Source organism: Thalia democratica, chromosome 7 (assembly GCF_965202585.1).
Source record: "Thalia democratica chromosome 7, ktThaDemo2.hap1.1, whole genome shotgun sequence".
In the NCBI taxonomy this organism is placed as follows: Eukaryota; Metazoa; Chordata; class Thaliacea; order Salpida; family Salpidae; genus Thalia; species Thalia democratica.
The window spans coordinates 41194802-41221084 of NC_139171.1; the positions used below are offsets into that span (position 1 = coordinate 41194802).

Genomic DNA, 26283 nt, shown 5'->3' on the forward strand with positions numbered 1-26283 from the left:
AAATCCTTAGAAATTGCGTTTATTTTTTGCTTAGTGATTGTAATTTGAAAGCCAAAACAGGGACACAGCTTGGTGAAAAAACACACAAAAGATTTTTTTCTTTTCAAATAAAAATCTTTGCAATCTCAGTACAAAACTGACCCATGGCACCACCAAGTGGATAAAATTTTTCATGTTTTATGTTAAATACAATTTATCTAAAGTCTGCTTATTTAACTAAAAATAGAGCTCAAAAACCATTGAACTCTCATAAATTTCTTATTAACACAACACTTATAAACGGTTAATGCCATTTTTACTTTATGTACCTTAAAAATATGTTTGTAACATTTAAAATTCATTGTTTAATTTTGATAATTTCCCTATAAATTTGCTATATTTTATGGATTTATCAGCTGGATTTAAAATTAAGAATTTTGTTGACTAATAGTTGTATTCAGTTTTTTAACAGCATAAATAGAAATACACAATTTAATAATGTAGTCTAAGTAAATCTATAAACATTCATTTTTTCAGAACTTGGCAAGTATGCCAGCTTTGAAAAGTAATATAAGGTCTAATGAATACTTTCCTAAACCAAAAGTTGATCTAATAAATTATAGTTTAGTAAAATCGTCTCAACTTCTTTGTAAAGATGCCAAAAAAAAAACATCAAAGAATGGTATAAAAAAAGCACTTCAAAATGAAATACTGACTAGTCATAAAAGCTTGAGTAATACAGAAAACTTGATGTTAAAGAGTTTAGAGTCTGGCTTGGAATCATTAGTGCACAACAATTTTTTGAATACAAAAAATGATTTATTAAAGTTAACAAGTTTTAAAACTAAACAAAAAAATACAATGTTGATGAACCCTTTTATTACTAGTAATAAAACTAATAAATGTGTTGCAAAGGTTAATAAAGTTAGCCTAGAAAACCCTATGCTTAAAGAGTATGAGTTGAAAGTAAAGTCTATTTTGTCATCGACTTGTTTAACACAAATTAGAGGTTTCAACTCTGCAATTGGTACAGTTTCTGATAAAAATCTTACTCAACTTGGTGCAAAAACTGATAAAAGTTTTAGTCCGGTAAGTTCAGTAAAACTTGACTAATTCAGTTGTAATAAAGTTTTAAATACCTTATCCAGCTTTTTACTAATTTAACATAAGAAATACTTAATAATTCTAAGTAGTACTGATATGATTCTTTGTAATATTAATTTAATAATGTTGATATTATTATGAACTGGGGTTTAAAATATTTGGTTGAAAATACTACACTTAAAGTTAAGATTTTTTTGTTTTTAGTTAAAGGAATTTTATGGCTTAGTATAACATAAAAAAAAATAATTAGGTTGATAACAGTTTTATGTTGTCTTTACGGACTATTGAAAACTGTTCCCAAGAATACTATGTTAATGAAAAACTTCTACATATGAAATTTTTTACAAACAAAACTTTGGAGCCTGAAAGCAATGTTGACTATGAATTGATAGAGAAAAAAGTTGGTAATGTTAAAAAAAATGTAGTGTTTGTAACTATAACTTAACTAAAAGATAAATTTATAAATTTAGCAAAATATAAATTGTTACTGTAGGTTTTTTTAGATGTACTGAAAACATGTAGATAATTTGAATCACTACAAACATTGAGTTTTATCTATAAATATTTGTTTGCTATAATTTTTCTCTACTTAATTACTAAGTCTAGTTCCCAACATAGTCATATAAGTTAGATTGTATGTAAGTGTTGCATTTATAAATACTACTTTCACGTTCTTGGTAGATTAATGGCATCTAGACTTAGGAAATTTTGTGAAAAATAGTTGTTTTCAAACCAGTAAATTAAAAAACCGTTCATTATTACAAATTAACATAGGACATCCAAAAGTACACTTTTTGATAAAAATCACTAAAAAGTTATAAAAGGCACGGTAGAAATATTGATATACTATTGTTTTATGTTTTAAAAATATTTTTTTAATCCAATACAATTTCACATTTTAAACTTAAAATATGTTTTAATTATCTTTTTAAATTATAGTTAATTTTAGAAATGAGTACAAAAAAGTAAGGGATATTTTAGCAATATTAATATGTTTATTTTATACTAAAATGTTATACTTAAATTTTAATAGATTTGTTTTAATGGTGTTTTTAGGCGTGTTTATTATATAAAACTAAACTAGTGTAAAGTTTACTGCAACAATTCAGACTAGTAATACGGTGTCCTTGTTTGAAAATAACTGGAAACACTAAATACCTATACCTAGGAGTATCAAAAAGAAAATACATATATAATAAAATAAAATTTTCAAGTACTTTTTGTTTTTTAAGAAAACAGAAATTAGTAGCAAACAAAAAAGGATCTACGATTTGTCTATTTTCAGCATAACCAAATACTTTAAAAGATGTGTTTTATTCTAATAACACTTTTTAGATTGAAGCGATCAAAATTTTGATATGTTCCCTTGTTGACCCTCCTAATTATGATGACCCAGGTCATGAAATTGTAGACACATTGCAATACTTATTAGTCAAAGATCCAGAGTTCTTGTTAAAGGTTTTAAACTGTTATATAAACATATTTTTTTTTAGTTTTATGTAATAAAATATATAGTTACAATCTTAAATTTTTAATACATATTTCAGTTAGCTCTTTATTCTCGACAAGACTTAAACATTCGGAAAATGAGTAATTTTTTGTTAGCATATGCCTCAATAAATTCCCAAAGCAAGCCATACATTAGAAAATATTTTAAATATTGCATTAACTTACCTTCTGATATGATAGAAGTTGCGACTTTGTTTATGGTTAGTATTAGTTCTTGATAAATAATTGTCACTATTAGTAATATTAAATTGAATTTTTAAGTAAGTTGTAGTAACTTGCGTTTTTTAAGTTAACTTGATACGTTTCTAAAACTTTCTCCAGTTTTTAGTTGATCAAAAGTTAAATGGTAATTATTCATCTAATTATGATTGAAATATAAATGATTTACTAGCCAAAAATTTACAACAAATAAAACTAGTTGATAAAGTATGGAAATTTTATAAACAAAAATGAAATTTTTCTTCACACAAAAATAAACTCTTATAGTCTATGTATAATTAAAACAATTAAAATAAATTAATTAAATTTGCTACTGCTTACTTTCTTTCTTGCTATCTTAATTAAATTAAAGATAAATTAAGTTGAATTTCACGATTTGTTTAGCATAAGACTCTTGTTATGTTACTTAAATTGTTAAAATAACAAAGTTCCATTTGTAACATAACAAATTTAATTATGGCGTTATTGGTATAGAACAGACTGTAGTAGTGTTTCAAGTTTCTCATTAGAGTTGCTTGGGTGCATGAATGTTCAAATTCCGACAACTCAAATTCATCAAAATTTAAAAGGGCTATAACTCAAAAAGTAGTATATATATGAAAAAAGTGTTTGTAGGTCTAATAACTACCAAGAAGTTTTTTTTTTGAAAAATTATAGATATTTTATCAGTAGTGCTAAAACAAATATTAAAATATAGTAACTTTTAGTAAAATTTTAAGTCTCGACCCAAATAAACATTTAGTTTTAAATTTTATATTACTATCCTAATCTTATAAATCTATAACCGCTTTTTTTTTTAAATAAATTTTATTTTCTTATTTGAGGCCCTTTAAACATTTTTTTAAGAATTTGAGTTGTTGAACTTTGAATTTCTAAGTATTCCTTAATTTAAATATCTTATAATTGTGATTACAAGTTATTTTCAATTAAGATTATATTTTGTATCCTTATTTTTTTAAAAGCACTCGAAATGTTAGGTCTAAGGACCTGGTATACTGGTATACACAAAAAAAAAGAGAGTCAAACTCCACAGATACAGTTGATGCCATGTCCAGAATGAATGTATGTAAATAACTTTATATAAACTAGATATGTGTTGTATAAAGCACAAATTACTTTAAGCGTTTTTGGGCTTGATGCTAAAATGCACCAATTCTTCCTCATAGTCTGAGAAAGCATTTTAACAGAAACATGGGTGAAGTAGTTTGTTTATATTACTTTTACTTAACTCTTCTTTACCTACAAAATATGTAGCACTAAGTACAAAACTTAAAATGAAAGAACATGTTTGTTCTGTATTTTAATTATATTATAAATTTTAAAAGGAAAAATAAAAACTTAATTTTTTTATTTTTTTATTTAAAGTATAGGAACTTAAGGGTTGCTAAATTGCAACTTGTGAGAAGGTTCTTATTTTAAGGGTATGTGGCCCACCAAAAGTAAAACTGCGGCCTGCAAACATGCAGTTTTTGCTTGTAAAGGAGTATTTTTAAACTGTCACTAGATACTTAAGGAACTGCAGCCTGCAAATATTTTGGTTTCCGAAATTTGGCTGGAGACCTCAAAATGCCCACCAAACGCTGAACTAACCCTATAAGAGTTAAACTGTATTTAATCATCAGTATTATATAAAAGTTGGAAGTGTTCAAAACTTAACAAAACAAGAAATAAATCTTGAACCCTAAAAAATCCTTAACTAACATTAATTAAACAAAATTTAAAAAATTAATAATAGTTAATGGATGCAATATATTCAATATATAAATAAAAATTGTAAATTTAGTTCTTAAGTTAAAGATTTCTTAAAATTTATAGACATTAGCTATTAAATTAATTTTGCTATATTTTATACATCATATATAAGTTAAATTAAACTATGAAATAACTCGGATCAGGACTACCAAAAAATATGGAATCCTAGAAGAAGTGGAATTTGAAAATATAGGCTAGAAAAACCTGGAATTTAAGAACGTTTGAAAAAGACCTGGAATTTTGAAGAAAAATCACTAACAACCTGGAAAAACATTGAATAGTATACAATTTTTACATGTTAAGTAATGAAATTTTGATTTGATGCAAATATACTGTCATGTAGTTGAACTTTTTTTCGTTATTATTAATATTTGCTTATTAAATAACACATTTGAAGAAGCTTTACAATAGCTTTTCATTGTTCTTAAACTAATTAAGAATTTAAACTTAAAGTTATGCTAAAAATAGACTCACAAGCTTGTACTTTTGTAAGCCCGGTAAAACTTCAGAAAACCGGATAAAAATTTTGAAAAACCTTTAGCAACCCTGCGAAGTATGTTATTTTTGGGAACTGGTCAGTTCCCACCTGCGCACAATTAACCGCGTACCGACCAAAGATTAGGGGTAACAGTGATAGTAAAAAAAAAGTTGGGTAGGAGTTGAGCAGGTGACAATTGTAAGTACACCATTATTTTTAAAAACTTACTGTGCTAAACAAAAAAGCAAATATATGCTATATTTAAATCTTATGTCATCTTATAAAAAGAAAACTGTATTGTGTAATCATCAATGCATAGCATATTGAGTAATTAATAATATTTGTTTTTTTTAACTTAAATTGATAGTATTGATGTTTTTATATAAATATGATTTTAATCTGCCAAAAAACTTGACTGGTATGGGAATTTTAGTTGATGAAAAAAGTATGATAAAAAGCTTAGTAACCGTAATTTAAGCTGCAAAATAATTGTTAAAAAGTAGATAAATTTTATTTTTAATTAGTTAAGTACAAAATATTTGTAGTACTTAACTTATAATGTAGTTTATGTCTTTGCCAGCCGAACTTATTTTAGAAGTGTAAAAATGCTTTTAAAACATTTAAGGCAATGCAGCAATCAAAGATAAGTAACAGTATTGCTCCATTGGAAAGTGAAGTTCCAATTCGTAATACAACAAGCTGGCCGAGCTGTTTGAGAAAAGCTATGATTGAAAAGTTTCCAGATTTTAGTGAATATCAGCTAGGTAAACAGTGAAAAATAACTCCTTAACTTTTTTTATTTAAGTAGATTTTAAAAATATTGAAGTACAAAGGTAATATTGTTTTAAAACCATAAAAATATTTACTACTATCTTAAAAACGAAATAAATAATAGAAGAATAATCTGTACATAAAAACTAATGTCAAAAGTTTTTTTGATAGACTTCTTAGGTTATTTTCTAAAAAGTTTTATTGAAACATTGATAAATAAATAAATTGAAAATACTAAATGTTGTGAAACACTATATCAACTAGTAAAATAAAGATTTCAGTTTTTAAAATAAATTATGCATTAATGCCACTCTTTCAAGCTAATTCAATTTTTTTTTTAAACTCTGGTCAATCTTTGTTTTTAGCTGACTTAGCTTTTTATTTTATTGTTATAAACTTAGTTTACAAATAAAAGACTAGTTTATTGATTAAGGTAAAACTTTTATATACATGCGCTTCTCTAATTTGTAATTATTTAATATTTTAAACCTTGAGCATAAACTAGTTCTTGGTGACTCATGCAGGTTTCAAAGTTCAAAGAATTACAGCCTTAATAGTAAATAATATTAAATAATTTTTTCTATTTAGTTGAAGTTCTTTTTCATTTAAAATTATAACTGTAAAGTATATCACAGCCAAGTATAACAAAAAGTCTGCTGAAAAGAAAGATGACAGGCACAAAACAATTAATATGAAACAGCTATTAAGAAGATTACATATTGCACATCCAGCTAAACACGTTATGGCTATTCTAGGGAAAAAGTAAGTCTTTTTAGTTCTAACTATGTTTTGATAATGACATTTTCAACTCAGTATATTTAAAGTGTTTGTATGTTAAGAGTTCTTGAAAATTCTTGAAGTCAAATATTATATTACTATTAATTTGAGAGACAGTTTTTGTTTTTGTGTACAACCTAAAAGATAAAAAAGTGTTTTGGTTAGGTTTACTCATTCCTAAAGCTTGCCACTTAAGCCCTTATAGTTTAGAAAATTGTCAATTGGTGCTTCAACACTTTTTTATACGAAAATTAACTTAAGCTTTTATATGAAACCTTTACGTACAAACTACAAGCAATTTTTTTTAGAATTAAACAATGTCATTTAATTTTTGAGGTATTTAATTTTTTGTAAAAAGTTTCCAATACAAACGTATAGCCTGCAAATTTTTTGGGGTCAATCTTCTTGGAAATTTAAAAAATCCTTATAAATCTCTCTCCTCCTTCATTTTTTAAGCAATGTTTTTCAAATTTTCAGGAAATGTTGATTTTATTATAAGAAAAAAACGTTAATTATGAATTTTATTAAAAAAAATCTTATTACTAAAACTAAAAAAAAAAGTCTTTATTTTCAAAATAAAAAAGTTTTTTACAAAAAATTTTTTAATACCAAAGTAATGTTTTTTTAATTGTATAACAATTAGACTGTAAAATTTTGAAGAAGATTGCTTGAAAAATTTAGGAGAAGATAGATTTTAAATGAAATAGTAGTTTTTTTGCGGTTTAGTTTTTCCTTCCTATAGGGAACCTGTTATACGGCCATACTTTAACCTGTCATATCTCAAAAAATTGTTTGAATTTTTTTTAACGGTAAAAAGCAACTTGAAGCTTAGTAAAAACTCTATAAAATAAGATGAACTTGTAAAAAAAATGGCCAACCCCCTATGGCCTTAAACTTAGTCTGTTTTACTAAATAATAAAAAATATGAAAAAAATAAAAACAACAGTTAAGACAAGTTTTATTCATGGAAAATAAAATCTGTGCACACTTACTTGAAATATTTTATTCTTTTTTTTTACTTTTCACCTAGTACTCAACAATATTTAGTGAAAGTTTTTAAATTAAGTTTAGTGAGTTTTATGCCCCCAAAAATGGATCTCGTGCACTTGAGTGTGTATATTTGCACACCGTGAAGACCACTGATTAAAACAATTAAGGGTATCTTGCTTAAATTTTATATTTAAGTTCAAATTTTTAGATTTGTAACTTTGCTATAAAAACTTTCCTGGTATTATTATTTCTTGTCAATTTTAGGTTAATGATTAAAAAATATTGTGTTTTTATCAGAAACTTAAAAAAAAATGACTATTTGCAAAATGAATTTGATTCTTTGTTGTCTACCAAAAATTGTTTATAGCAAATAATGACAACAAACTTCGGATGATAACTTATAGTTTTACAAACATTGATAAAATAAAAAATGCTATGATTACAAGAAATTTGATGGATTTTATTTTTGTGCAAGATTATTTAAATACTTAACATGTTGAATAATACTCCTACCAATTGTTACACTTTGTTGAACTTTAACTAGATTCAGATAAGTTTACGAAATTTAAATTTGGATGATATCTTTTTTTTTAAGGTATTAATTTTTTTCTTAAAATTTTAAAGGTTGAACAAACGCAGGAAGTCCATGCATGTACAGTACATTGTACATTTACCAATCATATAATGGATTATTACAAAAATGTAATGTTAAGATAAATTTGATAAATTAATAATTTTTTATATAAGCACTGACGACGATTTTGACCGAAACTGACTTTGCATTAAAAAGTCTTAATGAATAAAAAAAAATAAATCGTATAATGGAATAAAGCCAATAAAACTGTGTATATCAAAAAGTTAAAGCTTTTAGAAACTAAAGTGAAGACAGGGTTGCCAAAAAACCTGGAATCCTGGAAAAACCTAGAATTTTCATCAAGATTTTTTAAACACATTTAAAAAAGGTTAACGATATCTTTTCAATGTCGATATACTATTTAACACAGTTTTTTACCTAAAACTTAAATTTAAACTAAAAACGAACCAAAAACATTTAATTTTAAAATCCTGGAAAAAATTTGCCAAAAATATTTAGCATCCCTGTTAAGGTATTTTTTGAGTTGAAAAACGATGAAAACACATTCATAATTTAAGATAGAAAAAAAAATATTTTGCTGTTTTATTAAAATGAACTAAGTAACAACATATTGAAATTTTTCTTTAATTAAACTTATATACAGGGTTGCCACTTTACCTGGAATCCTGGAAAAACCTTGAATTTGGGAAATTTTGAAAATAAAAACTGAAAAATCTTGAATTTTGAACGAAAATCACTAAAAAACCTGTAGTTTTAACAATTTTCACATGTTCAGTAGTAGAATTTCGATCTGACACAAAAATTCTATCATATAAATATAAAATTTTTGTCATAAAATTTTTTTTTATTAAAAAATGTAGTTAAAGTAGCTTATCAATGTTTTAATAGTATTTAACACAGTTTCTTACCTTCAACTTAACTTTAAACTAAAAATAGACCCAAAAATATGTACTTTTAAAAACATTGAAGAAATTGGGAAAGTATGGAAAAAAAAATTAAAAAAACAAGTGGCAACCCTGTTATATGTTTAAAAGGTATGGAGAATGGTGGTTAAAATTTTAAAGATAGATCTCAGTTTTTAGATTTTATTCAAAAGTACTTAAATGGTAGGTCTTAAACTTAATATGTACTTTACACATATTTTTTATATATTTATACTTATAATACTTACAATTTGATTGTAAAATGTAGTAACAAAGTATTTTTTTTTGTTAAATGTCATCTAAATAGAACAAAAAATAATATATAATCAGTTAAAATACTGGAAAAAAATAAATCTTCAAAATTTTTAGTCAATACAGCCTAAAGTAACTTCAACTATCTTTGCTTTTTTCTTACTAGGTTTTTTTAATGTTTTTGATATACTAAAAAGCGTAGACTAATGACCTTTGAGTCATTATAGGTCTCTAATTTGACTTAAATTTACTTAAAACATGTGTCAGGTACCCTGAAAGCGTTGATAAGTTTAGAGAATGCAAGTTAGACGGTGAATTCGATCCTCGGTTATCAGGAACTCGTATGAAGCTTAAGGTACCAGATACATGGGAAACCTTATGCTCTTTGCATGGGAATAAACCAAGTGTATGGCAAAAATTACTTGGTTTGTTCGAAGGCCAATATTTATAATTTCTTAAGTTGACTTAAATTAAAATTGTTGTTGATAAAAATTTTGAATACAAAACTGATTGTCAATCTACATTTATTAAGTTAATTACAAACTTTTAAATCATTGAATTAATTTAATAGTTGTTTTCAGTTAATACCAAAAATTTATCAACGATTTATTAGAAAATACATTTTTTCTAGTAAGTAGTACTAAAGTTAGAATTGAAAGTGTTTATGAACTCTTAAATTACTAAATAAAAATTACTTGATGGTTTTACATTACATATTTAAACTAATGTAAATTGAAAAAAATTGAAAATTCTTCATAGAAAAAATAAAAAAAAAACTGATAAATATGTTTTAAGTTAAAAAAAGGTGTAATTAAGATTTTTTGTCTAGTTAAAAAAAGTTATCTTTTACTATAGATGAGCGCAAGCTTGGGTACATGGCTTGTCTTCGAAATATACGAAATATGATACAGGCTGGTATATCTGAACAGCATCATCAAAAAGTACTTAAATGGCTTCCAAATCAGGTTGTATGAATTAAATCTATAAATTAAGTTCTTAAGCTTAACACTTAAATGTATTAACATCAAAAAGAATGTTATTAATTTTTTGGTTATTAGAGTATACTAAATTTGTTAAAATATAGTCTTAATACTAAATAAGTTAAATTGTAAGTGTTAAATCTAAATATCAAACTTATCAGAATGCAGTTGCTAATGGCCGTCAGTTTCCTATAAGCTACTTTTCAGGCTATGAAGTTTTAGATGAGCTAGAAACACAACTTGATAAAGCACTAGAAAAAAGAGAAGAGTTAGCTAAAGGTAAGAGGTTAAGTTAAACAAACTTAATAACAATTAATTAAATAAAGTTTATGTAAACTAAACTAATAGTTTTTATTTGCGTGAATTGAGAATAAAGTTTTATATTTGGCTTAAACTAGAGTATCTTAGTTTTTTTTTTTTAATGTAGTAAATTTTCGACACGTGGTTCAATCTTTTTTTTTTTGAAATTTTCAGTTCTCATGCCAGTTTTGAATTATAGAAATAACTTAAGGCTGATTCAAGATTGTTAATTATTTTATGTGAAACTCCTGCTAGTTAATTGAAAAATATTTTTATAAACTTTTTTTTCTAAATTTTTGATTAATTAAAGTTCTACCAAATAATTTTAAAATATTATATGATAATTAAATAATTATCACAATATACCTACAAATATATTTATACATCGTTTTTACTAACTTCTTAAATATTATTTTCCTGGATGTAATTAAAATAAGAATGTTTAAACAAATGTTTAAATATACAAATGATAACGGTGACAAGTAAAAACTTTTAAAAACGTACAATGCAGTTCTTTAAACAATTTAATTTTCAAGTTTATTGTACTAAATAATACAAAAAATTGTTTTAACTTCAAAAAAAAACTAATTAATTGGAAGTCGTTAACAAAATTTGCGCAATAAAAATTAAATTTAATCGTCCAAGGCTAAAAGTAAGAGACATTTGATGCAAGTTTTTTTAAACTATATTAGAATAATTTTATTAGTCATCATTAACTTCAGCTATTTTGTATAACTTTAAATAGTTTTTTTAGTGTGTTAACTTAATTGAATTAGATTGTTTTGTGTAATGTTTAAGGCTTTTATTCATTGTTAGAAAATTATTTACAACTTGTCACTTAAGGTTATATTAAATAAAAAAATGCAATTTATACTAGTTAATCTACTAAGGTAACTTTAAAAAATACTCAATGCACTAAATATCATTAAACTAAAGTAAAAAAGAAAGAGTTGTGTACACTTGATACATCTTATGATTTTATAGATAAATAGATCAAAATTGTATTTGTATTTAAATACTTACTTTTAAATTTTTCTCTTTTTCTTCAAAGTGCATTAATTTTCAAGTCAGATAAACAAAAGGTTTTTGTAAAAGCAACGAGTTTTTTTTAAATAAAAACGTTGTTCAGTCTTTATTTACTATTTTATATTCGTGGACCATGAATCGCTTTTATGCATCGCAGTACATATTGTTAGCTGATCAACTTTGCTTAAAAATTGTTATAAGATAAAGCTTATTTTAGTAATAACTTTTCTTAAGGTTAACATGTATAACGAACACTCAGTTCTTAAATTTACTAACTTTTTAGCTAATTTTTAATAACAGATATTTGTAACTATTATTGGTAATTGATTTCAGTAGTAAGAAAAACCATTGCTCGTATACTATGACTATACAATTTTTAAATGACAATTTTTTTTTAATTTTAGATATGATTATTAAGGTATGTATTTCTTTTTAACTAAAATTCTTTGTTTTCAATAAAATCGTAGGTATAGAAACAAAGTATTCTCAAAAAAGTCAAAAGCGTAAGAAAGATAAAAAAGTTAAAGATGATTTGCCAGACTGGGTAAAAAGGTAATTTTCAAATGATAAATAATTTTCAAAAACACTAAGTTAATATACGTTTTAAAAAAAATTAGTTTAAACTTAATAAATGAGATTTTAAACTAAATTCTTACACAATAATAAATAAGTAGTTGATATAAAGTAAAAATGTTAATTGTTAATCTCAAATATTAAAAGAAAAGAAAAAAATAAAAATGTATAATTGAAAACCCAAAATATTTGAATTTCTTAAACAACTAGCAGTATCTTTTTCATTTGAATGAAGTTCACCGTTTCAAAATTTGTTACTTCATTTCGAATAAAAACTATTTTACTAGTTCTCTATTTAAAAACAATTAAAATAAGATATGTACTTGAACTAAGACAGTTAAATTGTAAAGTTTGTGTTATAGACATCTGAATGTTTTCCGTCACAAACAAAAATACTATGTACTGTGGGCACAAGGTTTTCTTAACATTAAGCATAAGTATTTAAAAAACCGTAGATAAGTCTTTATAGGTATTCACTTTCTCTGTTGATAATCAAAGTAATGCCTTTTTTCAATCTACAAAAATAGTTTTACATAATATTATTATACATTGCAACTTAAATAAAGAAAAAATCGACAAAAGTCTAAGAGATCGAAAGCCTAGACTTTCGTGTTCTATATCTAATATACTTAAGCAATTGAGTGTTTTTCCACAGTTTTTATTGTAGTTAAGCAAAACAGTTGCAATATATTTTTTTACATTATGTAAAGAACAGTTAAGATAAAAAAAGCTTATGTATTACATTAAACGGTTTGTATTATTAAGTTTTTCTAAAAAAAATCTTGAAATAAAAACAACAAAAATGTCACAGAAAACTTGAAAAGAAAGCGCAAGAAAAGATGATGTCTACCTGTTACACTCCTGGATTGCTTGATAGATACAGAAAAAGCTTAAATGAAGCCATTGAAGTTTCTGTGCGCTGCAATTTACCACCAATCAAAGGGCACAATATAATATTTTGTGAAGTAGACGAGTGGCATGACAGTACTAAATTTGGTGTGTGAATTTTTTAAGTATATAAAATTGTTATTATTAATCAATTAAGTATAAAACAATATTTTTTCTAGGTCAAGGAAAGCGAACACTGCAGGATATGATTATTTTAATGTCGCTTATGTGTGCTTACACTTCAGAATCTTATGAGCTTTATCTTTATTATAGAAATAAATCTTTTGAGTACAAAATAGAAAGGGGAGGTAATTTCTTTTTTTTCAAAAAACTAAAATAAAAACTTAAAATAATATTATTGTTGATGGTTACCAAGTTTCCTAAATCTTTGTTCTAAATAATAGTTAGTATGACAGTAAAGAAAAAATAAAAATAAATGTCTGAAGATATCGAAGTAGTTTTGTTAACAACTGAATCTTGAACCTTTTTAAACGCAGATGTTTCACTTACAGTTTAAACTTAAGTTTTAGACTACTTATATAAAACATTTTTCTAGTGTATATATTTAGTAGTTCCTACTTATTGAAGTTCTTTTTTAAAACCAGCAATCATATACAATAGCTCGCTTTTATATGCAAAGCATTTTGAACAGAAATAAAACAGCTTCTTTTCAGAGAAAACTTTATAAGTTCGTTTGAAATGGTTCAACCGCATGTAATAGATAGTTATTTCGTATTTAGTACACTGTAATAAATATATTTGTATAATTAAGATGATACTTAAAGTTCAAAGATAGATTCTTATGAATAAGAGTTAAGTACAAAACTATACACTAAAATGTTATATTAATCGAACACTTGTTATATTTTTGAAAAGCCCTAAACAAAAAATTGTTTAGCTGCCAATTAAAGATTTTGATATAATTTGGTTGAAAATAAAGTCAGAAATTTACGAAACACTTGTAATTGAAAACAGGTTTTAAATGATAACCTAATCTAAGAGCATATTAGAGGTCAATAATTTTTTTCAAACCTAAATTTTTTGAACTTAGAAATAAAATTTACTATTTTGAGTTTTATTTAGGTTTGTTGAAAAACATGACTTCCATAAAAGACTTTGAAATGGAATATTGTGACGATGAAAGTCAAAGTGTGCTAGCATATATTGAGAACTGCACAAAAACTCGAAAATTTTTTGATAAGCTTATAATTTTCGGTGATTTCGATGTTGACGAGCAGTTTACTAAGGATATGATAAAGTTCGTTGATAAATAGTTAAATTTTGATTTGAGCTTTAATTTTATTAAGTCGAAATATACTAACTTCAATGAAATTTTTTTATTATTAAAAAAAAAAAAAAAAATTCTAACATAAAAATTTTAAAGACATTAATCAAGCTCAAGTTAAAATTGAGATCAAAATTAAATTTGATTTTATATTTTAAAATAGTCATGCTTAACTAATTAATTAGGATTCTTGATTAAGAAATAAGTTCTGTATAATTGTTTTATTCTAAAACATTTTCAAAATGAATTAAAATATGTTATTGATTAAATTAGTTTTAGTTAATAATTAACTACAAGTCTTAATAAAAAAAATTAATAAACTAGTTATTAATGAACTAATTTTTATTCTTACAAATACTAGATACAAAAGGCTTGTACACCCATGTGTTTCCTCTTACATTTTTAACGGATTAAAAGGAAGAAGCAGTATTTCATATGATCCACTTAACCAAACTTACACGGTTAGAACTGCTTAAAGATGTCGAAAAAAAAAAGATATTTTGTAATTAAAAAGACTAAACTAATACTAAACAATTAATTTTTTATGTTCATACCATTTAACTAATACTTAAACTATTTTTATGATTGTTGAACACTTAAAAACAGATAAAGGGTTATTCTGATCAGATGCTTAGATTTATTTCTGAAAATGGAAATGGTGCGCTTATTCACTATGTTGATAATATTGATTTAACAAAAGGTATTAGAGACTTGCATGAGCGTAAAATACAAGCTAAAAAAACAAATGATATCCTTTTGATACCGCCACAAGTTTCAAGCAATTTAAGAACACTAAAAGTTTTCATATCATCAACTATAAAAGGTATTGTAGAGATTGGAAACAATCACAATATATTTCATTATGTTGATATGGCTTATACTTATGTTAAATTGTACAGTTAAAAAACAAATTAATATAAAATGTAAAGATTTTTTTCATAGAAAAATTTCGGTCAAATGAATCGTAGATCAGGTACAAACTTTTTAAATGATTTTAAAGATATGCACGGAGAGCGAAACACGCTGGTCAGGTCTATTCTTCCTGATTTACAACGTAAGTGTTATTCAAAAGGAATCCGGTTGGTTGAGTGTGATTTAAGATGGGGAATTCCGGAAGGTGCGACTGGTCGTCGAATTGTAGAAACTTGTTTAAAACAAGTTTTAGAATGTCAACTCTTTTTAGGTTTAACTATAAAAAATAGCTCAACCAGTATATAATGAATAACTGTTATTTATATTTTTAGCATATTGTTGGAATAAAACTACCTTTAATCAACAGGCTTTCAACGTTGTTGTAGCTTTTTTTAATTTATCTGAGGCATTAATTTGAAAAAAATTTACCACTGCTACAGGTGAATTTACAATGAGATTTATTACATTAAGCTAACTTAACAGCTGGTCGAAGTTAAGTATAATATTTACAAAAATATTTATTGTGCATAGAAATAAGCTTGTTATCATATCAAATAAATCTGAAAACTAAATTTTATAAACCAAAAAACTTACAAAAAAAATGAGAGTGTTGAAGTTTCATAAACAATAGAAACAAGTAGTGTATATTAAAGTATTCTAAAAAGAACTATCTGTTTATATATACTGTTGGTAACTTTAAAAAATGATTATTAGGTTTTCTTGGACAACGCTATGGTTGGGCTCCAAACTCCAAAGATATTCCGTTTGAAAATGAATGGCTAAAATGGTTAAAAAAAGTTCACAAAGAAGGAATGTCTATAACACATCTTGAAATGTTGTTTGTAAGTTAAGTTAAGTTTACTAGCCAGTAAGTAAAACAACTAATATTTTATACTTACAGGCTTTAAAAAGGAACAAGGATGAAAATATTCCTTGCTTTTTTTACCTGAGAAACAATTTTTCAGAAGTTTCTAAAAAATACAGTCATATACTTAATGACAACAACCCGAACAAAAAAGCTAAGCTAGAGGTTTTTGCTCGTTTTATTATAAGTTACTTAAGAAAACATCGTTTTTAATTGACGCTTAAACTGTGAAAAAAGGTAAGCAAACATAATGCTTTGTTCGATATATTTATATGTGAGGAAGAAGTTATAACTGTTTGTTTTTATTAAGTTACTGTTTGTTCCTATAAAGTTAATACTTTGAGAAGTTGTCAAATTAAATTATATTGTTTATAAATAATAACACTAAATAATTAAGTATTATAGCTTGATGTTATTTTATTAGTGATATAATTACACTATAAGCATGTTTAACTTTGTATGTTAAATTAAATATAAAATTTTTTGATGCTTTAAATCAGTGTCAAGTTTTTCAAAAATTATCAAACTATGAAATTAATTAAGTCGATTTTTAAAACACTAATGACATGAATTTTATTTACTTTTATAGTTCAAATTAAAGAGATTTTAAAAGATTGAATTTTTAAAGGTCTTAAGCTTTTTTGCTTATTGTAAGCAAAGTTTAAAAATATATAATTTGTTATAATGAATCTTAAAGTTTTTTAATGTCATTTTGAAGTTTACTTATATGTCTTTATTTTGGTCAACTAGCATTTTATCTAATTTTTGTTATACAGTATACATTAAAAATAAAAATACTTCAGTTTGGTTTTAATTAGCTAAAACATAGTTATACTAGTAGTATATCTTATCATTGCATCTACCTTAAGTGTAGTTCAATGGGTCTGTGTTAACTGCTTAGTTCAGTTAAATATATAGTTGAATATAAAACCTCACTGGAAATTCAAAATTGTGTACGTTATTATTAAATTGGAGTAATGTCTACAACTTTGATTTTTTTTTGTAAAGCGTACAAATACAACTAATAACAACTTTTTTATAGGATTTAAGAAATTTAATTATCAATAAATGTAATACAAGTAGTATTGAAGTTGTAAACTATGAAGCGAAATTAGATACTTCATGTAATCCTGTGAAGTTTGACGGTATAGAAGTTTTCTCTGACAAAATTAAGACAGATATTTTAGACTCAGTTGAAGATATATCAAACAAACAAAACCATGAAGTTGATACCGATCACGCTTCTAAAGTAATCAACTAATAGCATAAGAATCTTTTGACGTTTTAAAATAATTTAATTTATAACTTAATAAATTGCATTATTATAATCATATTTAAAAAAATTGGTGTAATTTACACTTTTAATAAGTTCCTTAAACTTTAAAGTACATAAAGATTATTTAAAAGCACAAAAAAAAACTTCTTTTTTCAGACTGCAAAAATTTTTAGTAATATGGTGTCTCAGACAACAAAATGGAAATTTGAAGGACATTTAGATTTGGTACATAAATTAAAAGAAATGCTTTTCATGATTTCATCAAGAAACTTGAGGTCCTCGAAAATAATATTTATTCGAGGTGATGTAGGAGTTGGAAAATCTGCATTTCTTCGTCATTTGTTTCAAAATAAGGATAACTTTTATTTCTCAACATCTAGCGAAAAAAAGTTGTAAGTAAAGTAAAATATAAAAAATTCTGCCTTGAAAGTTTTTATATGAATGAATTTTTTTTATCAAGAATTACTTTTTCTAAAGCTTAATTATCAACTTTTAATATAATAGTATTTACATTTAACTATAACAAATGAAAAACTATAGTTATCAAGTTGATAATTCTTGTTGTAGTCTCGTGTTATTCAATACTTTCATAACCATAAAGCCATATATTTTTTATAAGGTTTAATAAAAAATAAGATGCTTAAGTCCTAGATAAATTTGAAATACTAAATAAAAGTAAGATAATATTGATTTAAAGTAAGAATTTTTTTCATCTAATTTGTTAAAAAAAGGTAGCAATCTGTTAAATTTTCAAATAAGTTAGTTAAATAAAATACTAAATCAAAGTGACTACAAATAAAGATAAAGGAGTCTTATATTTTTACTTAAAATTAAGTTGTAACATAATCTGAGTCAAATGTAAAATACAAAATAGAACAAAGTTAATTTGAAGACAATAAACAAAATATTAAAAAGGTTAAGGTTTATATAGTTGTGATTTTGAATATCTAAAAAACTTCCACAATACGAGGGATAAATTGAAATTTAGAATACAAAACTTTTTCATATGTTTAAATAAATAACTACACCATAGGAGAGTTAAGTTTAGTACATAAAATTTGAAAGAAAAACTACTTTCTATTGTACTTTGTTAAAAACTAAATTATTGGTAAGGAGTTGAAAAATTAAAATTTCTGTAAAATTATTACAACCGTTGGTATTTAAAACTCTGAGCATCAATTATGTTAAAAGTATACAACAAGAATGTTAAGCTTCGAATAAAAATGTTTTAGAAGTACCAAAAGTAGCTTTTAATGTACAGTTTTACATATAACTTTTATTAAGTGTTCTTAATAATAGTCGTGTATATGAAGTAGATTTTTTTAAAGCATGAAACCTGATTAGTAAGTTTAAACGAGTTTGGTTTTCAGATGGTGCGAAAATCAACTAAAACTGTTCTACATAGTTGGAGGTGAAACTTACTTGTCCCGTGACGTAGACTTTATGCTTGAGTGTCTCAATAAACAACTAAATAATATAACTAGATCTATCATTGAGAATGAAATAAATGACGAGAAAAAAAAAGGTTAACATCAACATTTTACAATATATTTTACATTTACTTTCCTGAGGTTTTAATTCAATGTTAAATTAGTTCAAATTAATCAGTAAGTTAAAAATAGGTTTATAAAACTAAAATGCTTATAGATTTTGAGCAAAATATAAATGAGAAGTATTCTGAAAATCTTTGGGAAAAACTAAAATTTTTATCTAAATGGATGCCACAACATAGGTTTTTGATCGGAGTCGATGCTGTAGATCTACTCAAAGCAAAAAATGTTCTTCAGGTTTCAAATATGAATTTTTTAATAAACCAAAAGTTATATTTTATAGTGTAACTAGGGGTGGGCAACGTAAATATTTGACGGGCCGGATCCAGAAAAATATAGTCCTCAGCGGGCCGGATCATTTCAAGTTAGTGATCTTTTGGATTCAGCTGGATCCTTTTTAAGATCCGGATCCCATTTTAAACATATTATCCGGATCCGCCTAAATACTAATTTTAGAAAAAGATCTAGACCCGAATTGAAGCTAATTTCAAAAAGGTTTGAATCCGGTTAGATGCTTATTGATCGGGTATTTCAGAATTTTGAATCAATATATTAATTACCAAGGTTGTCAAGTATGAAATTTTATGTTGAATTTAGTTAAGTATTCATAATTCTACATATATTATAACGCTGTACTAAATTAATACTAGTTAGTCCTAAAAAAATTATAATTTGGTTACTAAAAGTTACTCGAGCCTAACATTTCAAGCTAAAACATAAAAAATTGCTAACTATTCGAAATTAAATAATTTTGGAAATCCTTATCTGGAGTTTATATTGATAATATTTGTTCAAAAATTGTAAACAAAACAATATTAAACTACTATTATTTAATTTAATTAAGCTAAAGAAGATTCATTACATTTTTTACATGTATAAAAGAAACAAAACAAAAATAATTCTGATATAATAAACAGTTTTACCATAAAAAGCATATTTACAATATTCTAAACATTTAAAAAACAACTCAATACTTATCTGGAAAAGACAGCAGTTTTTTACACGTCTATTTTTTATGAAAACATTATGGTAGGTATGATCATCAAAGTTACTTCAGCAAACAATTGCTTTTGGATAATTTGAGAAAGGATTACTTCAACTGACTTGAAACAGAACAAGATACTATAACAAAATAGTGTTTTATCACCACGAAATGATAAGCCATTTTAACAAACGTTTTCAGGGTCAAAGTCTTACAGTTTTGTTTAATGAAATAGTTCAAAAAACGTTTTGTACAATTTTTGTGATAATTAAATTTGCTGGCCGGATTTTATATAAATTTTGAAAATGCTTAGCGGGCCGGATCATCTATTTGCGGGCCGGATTAATGTTGTCCGCGGGCCGGATTCCATTTAAAATTAAAAAAGGTTTGGGGGCCGGTCATTTTCACTCTGCGGGCCGGATCCGGCCCGCGGGCCGTACGTTGCCCACCCCTGTAACTTGAACATTTAAGCAAACTGTTTTTAAATTCAAGTTTTAACTTTTTTAATTAAAATTGAAGTATATATTAACTAGATTTTTATCTTTTCGTTGTATAAATATTAAAATACAAACTAAGTTACTAATAAGAATTTAAATTTAGTGGGTACCAGAAGTTTTACCTAGCAATACAACACTAGTTTTTACCACAAGCAAGTTGTATATAAATGAGGATACACTGAACAAACGGTCAGACGTGATTAACTATACCCTCCATAAGTTGCTGTATAGGTAAATGATTTTTTATTATTGGAAACAAAATATGTTTTTGAATACATTAATTATTTCCACAACTTTTTTTGTTTACCTTTTTAGCCCATGACACTTTTTTTTTTGTTACGTGATAAAAACGTTATTGACATGCCTTTTGAAGTAAAATTAGATACTGATCAAAACATGTTGCTTGATGTGATTAAATTAATATCCAATTGATTATTTAAACAAAGTTTTTGCGTATAGTAAAAAGTTATGTTGAGTATAAAATATGTTTAAATTTATTATAGTGATAAGAAAAAAGTACTGAAAAGTTTATTAGAAGATTATGGCAAATCTTTAGACAGTTACAATAAAGAGGCAATAGTAGTTAGCAAGAAGGATTCAAACTACCCTATTTACTTGCATATGCTTACTGAATATGTTAGGTGAGATTTAAAACTTATTTTCTAAGGTATACACATGAATACATAAATTCTTGATTAAAGGGTTGCCAAAAAACCTTAAAATCTTATAAATACCTTAAATCTTTGAAAAACCTAGAGTTTGAAAAATACAAATAAAAAATTAATAAAAAATAAAACATTGAAAACCTGGAATTTTGAACTAAAACTACAGTAAAGAAAAGAAATTTTAATAAGATTCGAAAAATCTATCATATAAATAAGTAAAAATGTATTATTATTTTTTTTATAGGAAAACACTTATAAAGTAGTTAATACGGTATCTTTTTAATGTTGAAAACTATTTAAGACAATTTTTATCTAATCTAGAATTTATAACAAAAGTTGATCGAAAAAATTGTTCTTTGAAACCTGGAAGAAATTCAGAAAACCTGGAGAATTTTTTTTTCAAATCCTTTGGCAGTCTTTACTTAATTGTACTTTGAATTTGTTGAGTCTTTTTTAATTTATGTAACTCTACTCAGGTTGTTCTCAAACTTCGAAAATTTACAAAACGACTTAAAGATTTTACCAGAGTGCCTATCTGATATTGTTCAAATGTGGTTATATCGGGTAGAAAATGAAAACAGTGATTTACCACATTTCATACAACTGCTTTTGTGTGTTATCTACTGTTTTGCCAATAACGGTATAAATGATAACACACTTTTTTCTATACTTCAGTATTACTTCACCCAAAGGTAAATTTATAAACCTTAAATAGTACTTGTTCAACTTCTTAAATAAAGTCTTATTGATTAACTTAAAAAATTTGAAATAGCTGTTAACGATTTGTAATGACTTATGCTTTCAGCGTTTCAAACTTAAATAAAACTAATGCTTAAGCAAAAATTTTAACGAGAATAAAGTTTTCACTTACAAAATGTTCATCTAGAAACCTGACTAATCACGAACAATTTAGTATGCTTAGAAGTCGTTTTACAAATGCAATTTGCTGCTTGAAAATTTTGTTTTCATTCGAACCGTGTTCTGATGAAAGAAGCTTCCTTATTAGATTTAAAAATAAGTTCATATTAGACGCTGTCAAGTCCAGGTTTGTTGCATTTCGAATTCAATTTATAGTTGCAAACTTTGTAAAAGCTTAAAGTACTTAATTTATTAATTTGAAAATTATAACTATTGTAACAGTTTGCAAACCTTTAAACTGAAGCTTTAAGACTTAAGAATATAGTAGATAAATACTAAACGTAAATACTTTTTAGATAGTTTTCTAAAAGAGTTAAATTTTAAATATGTGCGCTGTAAGTCATAAAACAAACTTTGTACTCTAGATTATAAAGTATAAAATATTTTAAACAGAAAATACTATTTCTATTTTTGAATGTTATTTTTTTAATCACTACGCTATAACTTTATAAGAACTAAAAAGAAGATACTAAGTATAATATAATGTAAAAAAATGACTAAAATTATTTTCAACGCGTTTTAAAGTTAGTTTACCATGCTCTCTTAGCTAGTTAATGGTACTAACTAACTGCGCACAGGTAGACAACTTAAGGAAACACTGATTTAGAGGACAGTTGAACATTTTACTGATGAATTTTTATATTATTGTTAATTTTTACAAAACAACTATGAATCTTAAACGTTCTTCCACCGTGAACCTTAATTCATAACCCAAACCACTACTCTATAACTTCTGGCTATAACCTGAATATGTGAATTAACTCTTTTTTTTAAATCACTGAACTAAAAAAACACGTTGTATATTTTAACTGTTAAGTTTCGATATTTTATCTGAATAAAAATATAGTAGATATGCGTGCCCGACTATTCAAATTCGGATAATTCAAATTCCGACAATTCAAACTCAAAATAAAAAATTGAAACGGCTAAATATAAAAAAGTAATGTATATTTGTCTAAAATAAATGATGCATATGTAAATAAAATAAATATCTACAGGACATTTTTTCTTTTGGCAAAAAGTTAAATATTTTTGGAGATAAAGCTTTATTAAAGTAAAAAATATAGTTATTTATAGTAATTTTTAAATATTTTGAAAAATATTTTAGATTTTTCAAAAAAGATAAAAGTGACTTGTAGGTATTAATAAGATCTACATAAGCATTTTTTATTTTTTTCAAATTTATATTACTTTTTGAGATATAGTGTTTTAAATATTTTTTTAAGAATCTGAATTCTCGGAATTTGAGTTGTCCGAATTTGAATTGTCATGTAACCAGTCGATATAAAGACTTGAATTGTTTAATTATTCTGAGTAATAAGAAGAAAATGTTTAATTTTCGATAATAAATATCAAAAAAGTTAAGAAAAAACAGTATTGTGTAATGCCAGTAAAACTATAGGCAAAATTAATTTTATCTTAAACTAAAAAATTAGATACACTATATAATTTATACATAAATAAAAAAATTATATTTTAAAATAATCTGCACAATTAATATTGTTTATGAAATTAAAATCTTGAAAGGACTGCTATAAATAATTTTTTAAATATTTGTTAACGCTATAACTAAAACCGTGTTAAAAGTGTATAGAGCATTTGTAAACTTAAATTAGTGTTGAAACCATTAATAATAAATTAATTCAAGCTGATTTTTATTCTTTTTTATACTTCCAAATGATAAAATCGTATTGTATAAAACTTAAATAAATTAACTAACTTGTTAAATTTTTAAAGGTATTTTCAATGTGATAAAGACATAGCAACTGTTCACAAGGTAGTAGTGTCTTACTATACCACTATTCTGTGCACTAAGCAATCTTTTACTGATGAATTTCACACTGCGTTACTTAACCTTCCTCTACAGATTGATGCTTCTGGTAAGAACTTCTGTTTTGCATGGTTATATAATAAAACATAATTAATATATTGGCATTAGAAGTTCAGCAATTAATTATAATATTTACATATAAAAAGTCATCTCATATAATATATATTAGAAATATAGTCTATTAGTTAAGTATGCACACTTATAATTTTAGCATCCTTTTTTGTTTTTAAGTTTTAAATGTTAACTACTAAAAACTAAAAGTACAACTACATATTAAAACCTTTTATTAATAGTTTAAAATTTGTATAGTCTATTTAATTTCAAACTGCAATGGCTTAACAATTTTTTAAACAAGATCCCTTCTACTAATTCTATTCAAAACTAACGCAAACTTTTGAAGTTAATTGCTAAAAATTTATTCTATTGAATATTTGGAAACACTTAAAATGACGAAAAGAAAGGTTATTTATAAAAAAATATATTTTTAATTATGAATAAAATTTTAAAGTAAAACAGAAATCAAAACGAAAAGTTTTTATTACGTTCATTAAGGATACAAAAATATCGAGTACATTATAAATCGTCTTATAGAAGCTTTTTTTTATAACATTTTATAGGCTTAACACCTTATGTTTACATTTATAATTCATGATACTAAACTAATTTTAAATGTTAAATTTTAAACAAAAGTTTTTGCTCTGTTGTTTAAAATTCTTACTTCACATATGTCATTAGCAGTGAAGAAAAAATTGTTTCTTGTTTTAATGTATCTTAACTTTTAAAAATCTAAGTGCTGTATAACAAACTTATAAAATTATATTTGAGTAAGGTAAAAGCTTGAATAATTACTTTTAAAATAACAAAATGAATGAAATGAAGCTTGTAGGATATAATTCAAACTAATAGTTAAAAATGCATAAGACTACTAAAACTCTTATTATTTTATATCTGATTGATTATTGTATATCAATAAAACTTAATATTGATTAATTTAAAAATATTAAATATGTATGTGTATCATGACTTGGGTATAACTATTTTTTCTTAAAATTTAATCAGGTTACTATGTTTTACTAAATTTTTGCAAACAAAGGAGAAAAAGTTAAAAATATAACTAGAATTACTTGCTAAATGTTTCTTTGTAATGTAATTGATAAGTCCTGTATTAAGCTAAAAAGTAAACTTATTAATTTATTATACAGAAGAGAAAGAACGATTGAAAATACTACTGAATAATGAAAAGTTTATCACCATAAAATGTTTGAGTGGCTATGTTCACTCACTAATAAATGACTTTTCTTTACTTTCCGATGAACATATAGTAAAAGAAAGTGTAGCTGCAAAACTTCAGCATATACTTAAATCAAATTTGCACCTACTCAAACAAGATCCTCATCTTTTCTTTCCAATTTTGTTTTCAAAAGACCCTCAGTTAGCTCGCAATTTCTACTGTAAAGTTTTCTCTGTTCCTTCGCAGCGAAAAGAAGACACAGTTTCAGGTATTTAAATGTATATTTTGTATTGGAATGGCGAGTAGTTAAATAACTTAAGTTATATAGTTTTAAACTAAACTTAAAAACCTATTAAAAAACAAAAACTTGATGTTAGAATTTAAGCTATCGTATTTTGAAGTTATCAGTTAATTTCAAAAAAGTTGTGTTAGTTTTTTCAAACCAAGTTTATTAAGCAGGTGAGGTAGAGAGAGCGTTAATTATGGAAAGTGTAGATAATGAGGAGGAAATTTCTATTAATAAAATGTTTCCCTCCAGTTCTACTTTGCTCAATTCAGCTATTCTGTCTGTACGTCATTCACCAAGGTATGGCTAATAGATTATTTAAGAGTTTTTTAGTCAATAGTGTTAAACTATAAAGTGGTTGTAACAACTAGCGCTGTTCTTTTCTTCCTTTTTTATCAAAGTTAAAAATGCTTAAGTTAAGTAAAGCGCGAGTAGTTTTTGGGCAGTCTAGTTTTAGCTTTGTAATAATATCATATCGTGCTAAAAAGGTTGTGTTCGCCTCGTACTTCTTGTACGCAGGCGACTGTTTTTTATAAACTTTAAATTGAAGTAGTTATTTGTATATTTTGTTATTATGTTTAATCGCAGTTTCTATTCATTGTAATACAGCTTTGTTTTCTAGACTCGATTTCTTTATATACAAATAGTTAAGCATTCTTACAATCTAACTATTTAATTAGGCTAAGCTTAAAAGATAGTCTAAGTTAAGTTCGCAATTCATTAAGTCGACTTAGCTAAATAACTTAGCTAAGTCATTTCTAAACATTTAAATAACATCACCGATATATTTATAACGCGCACGGAGTCAGATAATAACCAGTATCGCGTATAAGTAACATTATTAAAAACATCGGTCGATTGTTAAATGG

At 25.1% G+C, this 26283-nt stretch overlaps 1 protein-coding gene across 2 annotated transcripts in view; it reads left to right on the top strand.

The window, feature by feature from the left end:
- Positions 1-522: 522 nt before the first annotated feature.
- Positions 523-26283, top strand: part of LOC145841081 (telomerase protein component 1-like) — a 36324-nt gene continuing 10563 nt past the window's right edge. For both annotated transcript variants that reach the window (XM_082948448.1, XM_082948449.1), the window contains exons 1-29: positions 523-1068; positions 1334-1483; positions 2419-2541; positions 2631-2792; positions 5667-5805; positions 6448-6574; positions 9617-9774; positions 10205-10314; positions 10491-10608; positions 12123-12207; positions 13040-13224; positions 13296-13424; positions 14200-14374; positions 14763-14862; positions 15008-15224; positions 15402-15584; positions 16028-16155; positions 16215-16343; positions 17221-17427; positions 17611-17846; positions 18825-18979; positions 19102-19241; positions 20587-20714; positions 20987-21124; positions 21625-21840; positions 22035-22193; positions 23804-23946; positions 25100-25396; positions 25588-25714. In XM_082948448.1, coding sequence (XP_082804574.1) covers positions 529-1068; positions 1334-1483; positions 2419-2541; positions 2631-2792; positions 5667-5805; positions 6448-6574; positions 9617-9774; positions 10205-10314; positions 10491-10608; positions 12123-12207; positions 13040-13224; positions 13296-13424; positions 14200-14374; positions 14763-14862; positions 15008-15224; positions 15402-15584; positions 16028-16155; positions 16215-16343; positions 17221-17427; positions 17611-17846; positions 18825-18979; positions 19102-19241; positions 20587-20714; positions 20987-21124; positions 21625-21840; positions 22035-22193; positions 23804-23946; positions 25100-25396; positions 25588-25714 — 4904 coding nt within the window. In that variant the 5' untranslated portion in view covers positions 523-528. The remainder of the gene's footprint in view (positions 1069-1333; positions 1484-2418; positions 2542-2630; positions 2793-5666; positions 5806-6447; positions 6575-9616; positions 9775-10204; positions 10315-10490; positions 10609-12122; positions 12208-13039; positions 13225-13295; positions 13425-14199; positions 14375-14762; positions 14863-15007; positions 15225-15401; positions 15585-16027; positions 16156-16214; positions 16344-17220; positions 17428-17610; positions 17847-18824; positions 18980-19101; positions 19242-20586; positions 20715-20986; positions 21125-21624; positions 21841-22034; positions 22194-23803; positions 23947-25099; positions 25397-25587; positions 25715-26283) is intronic.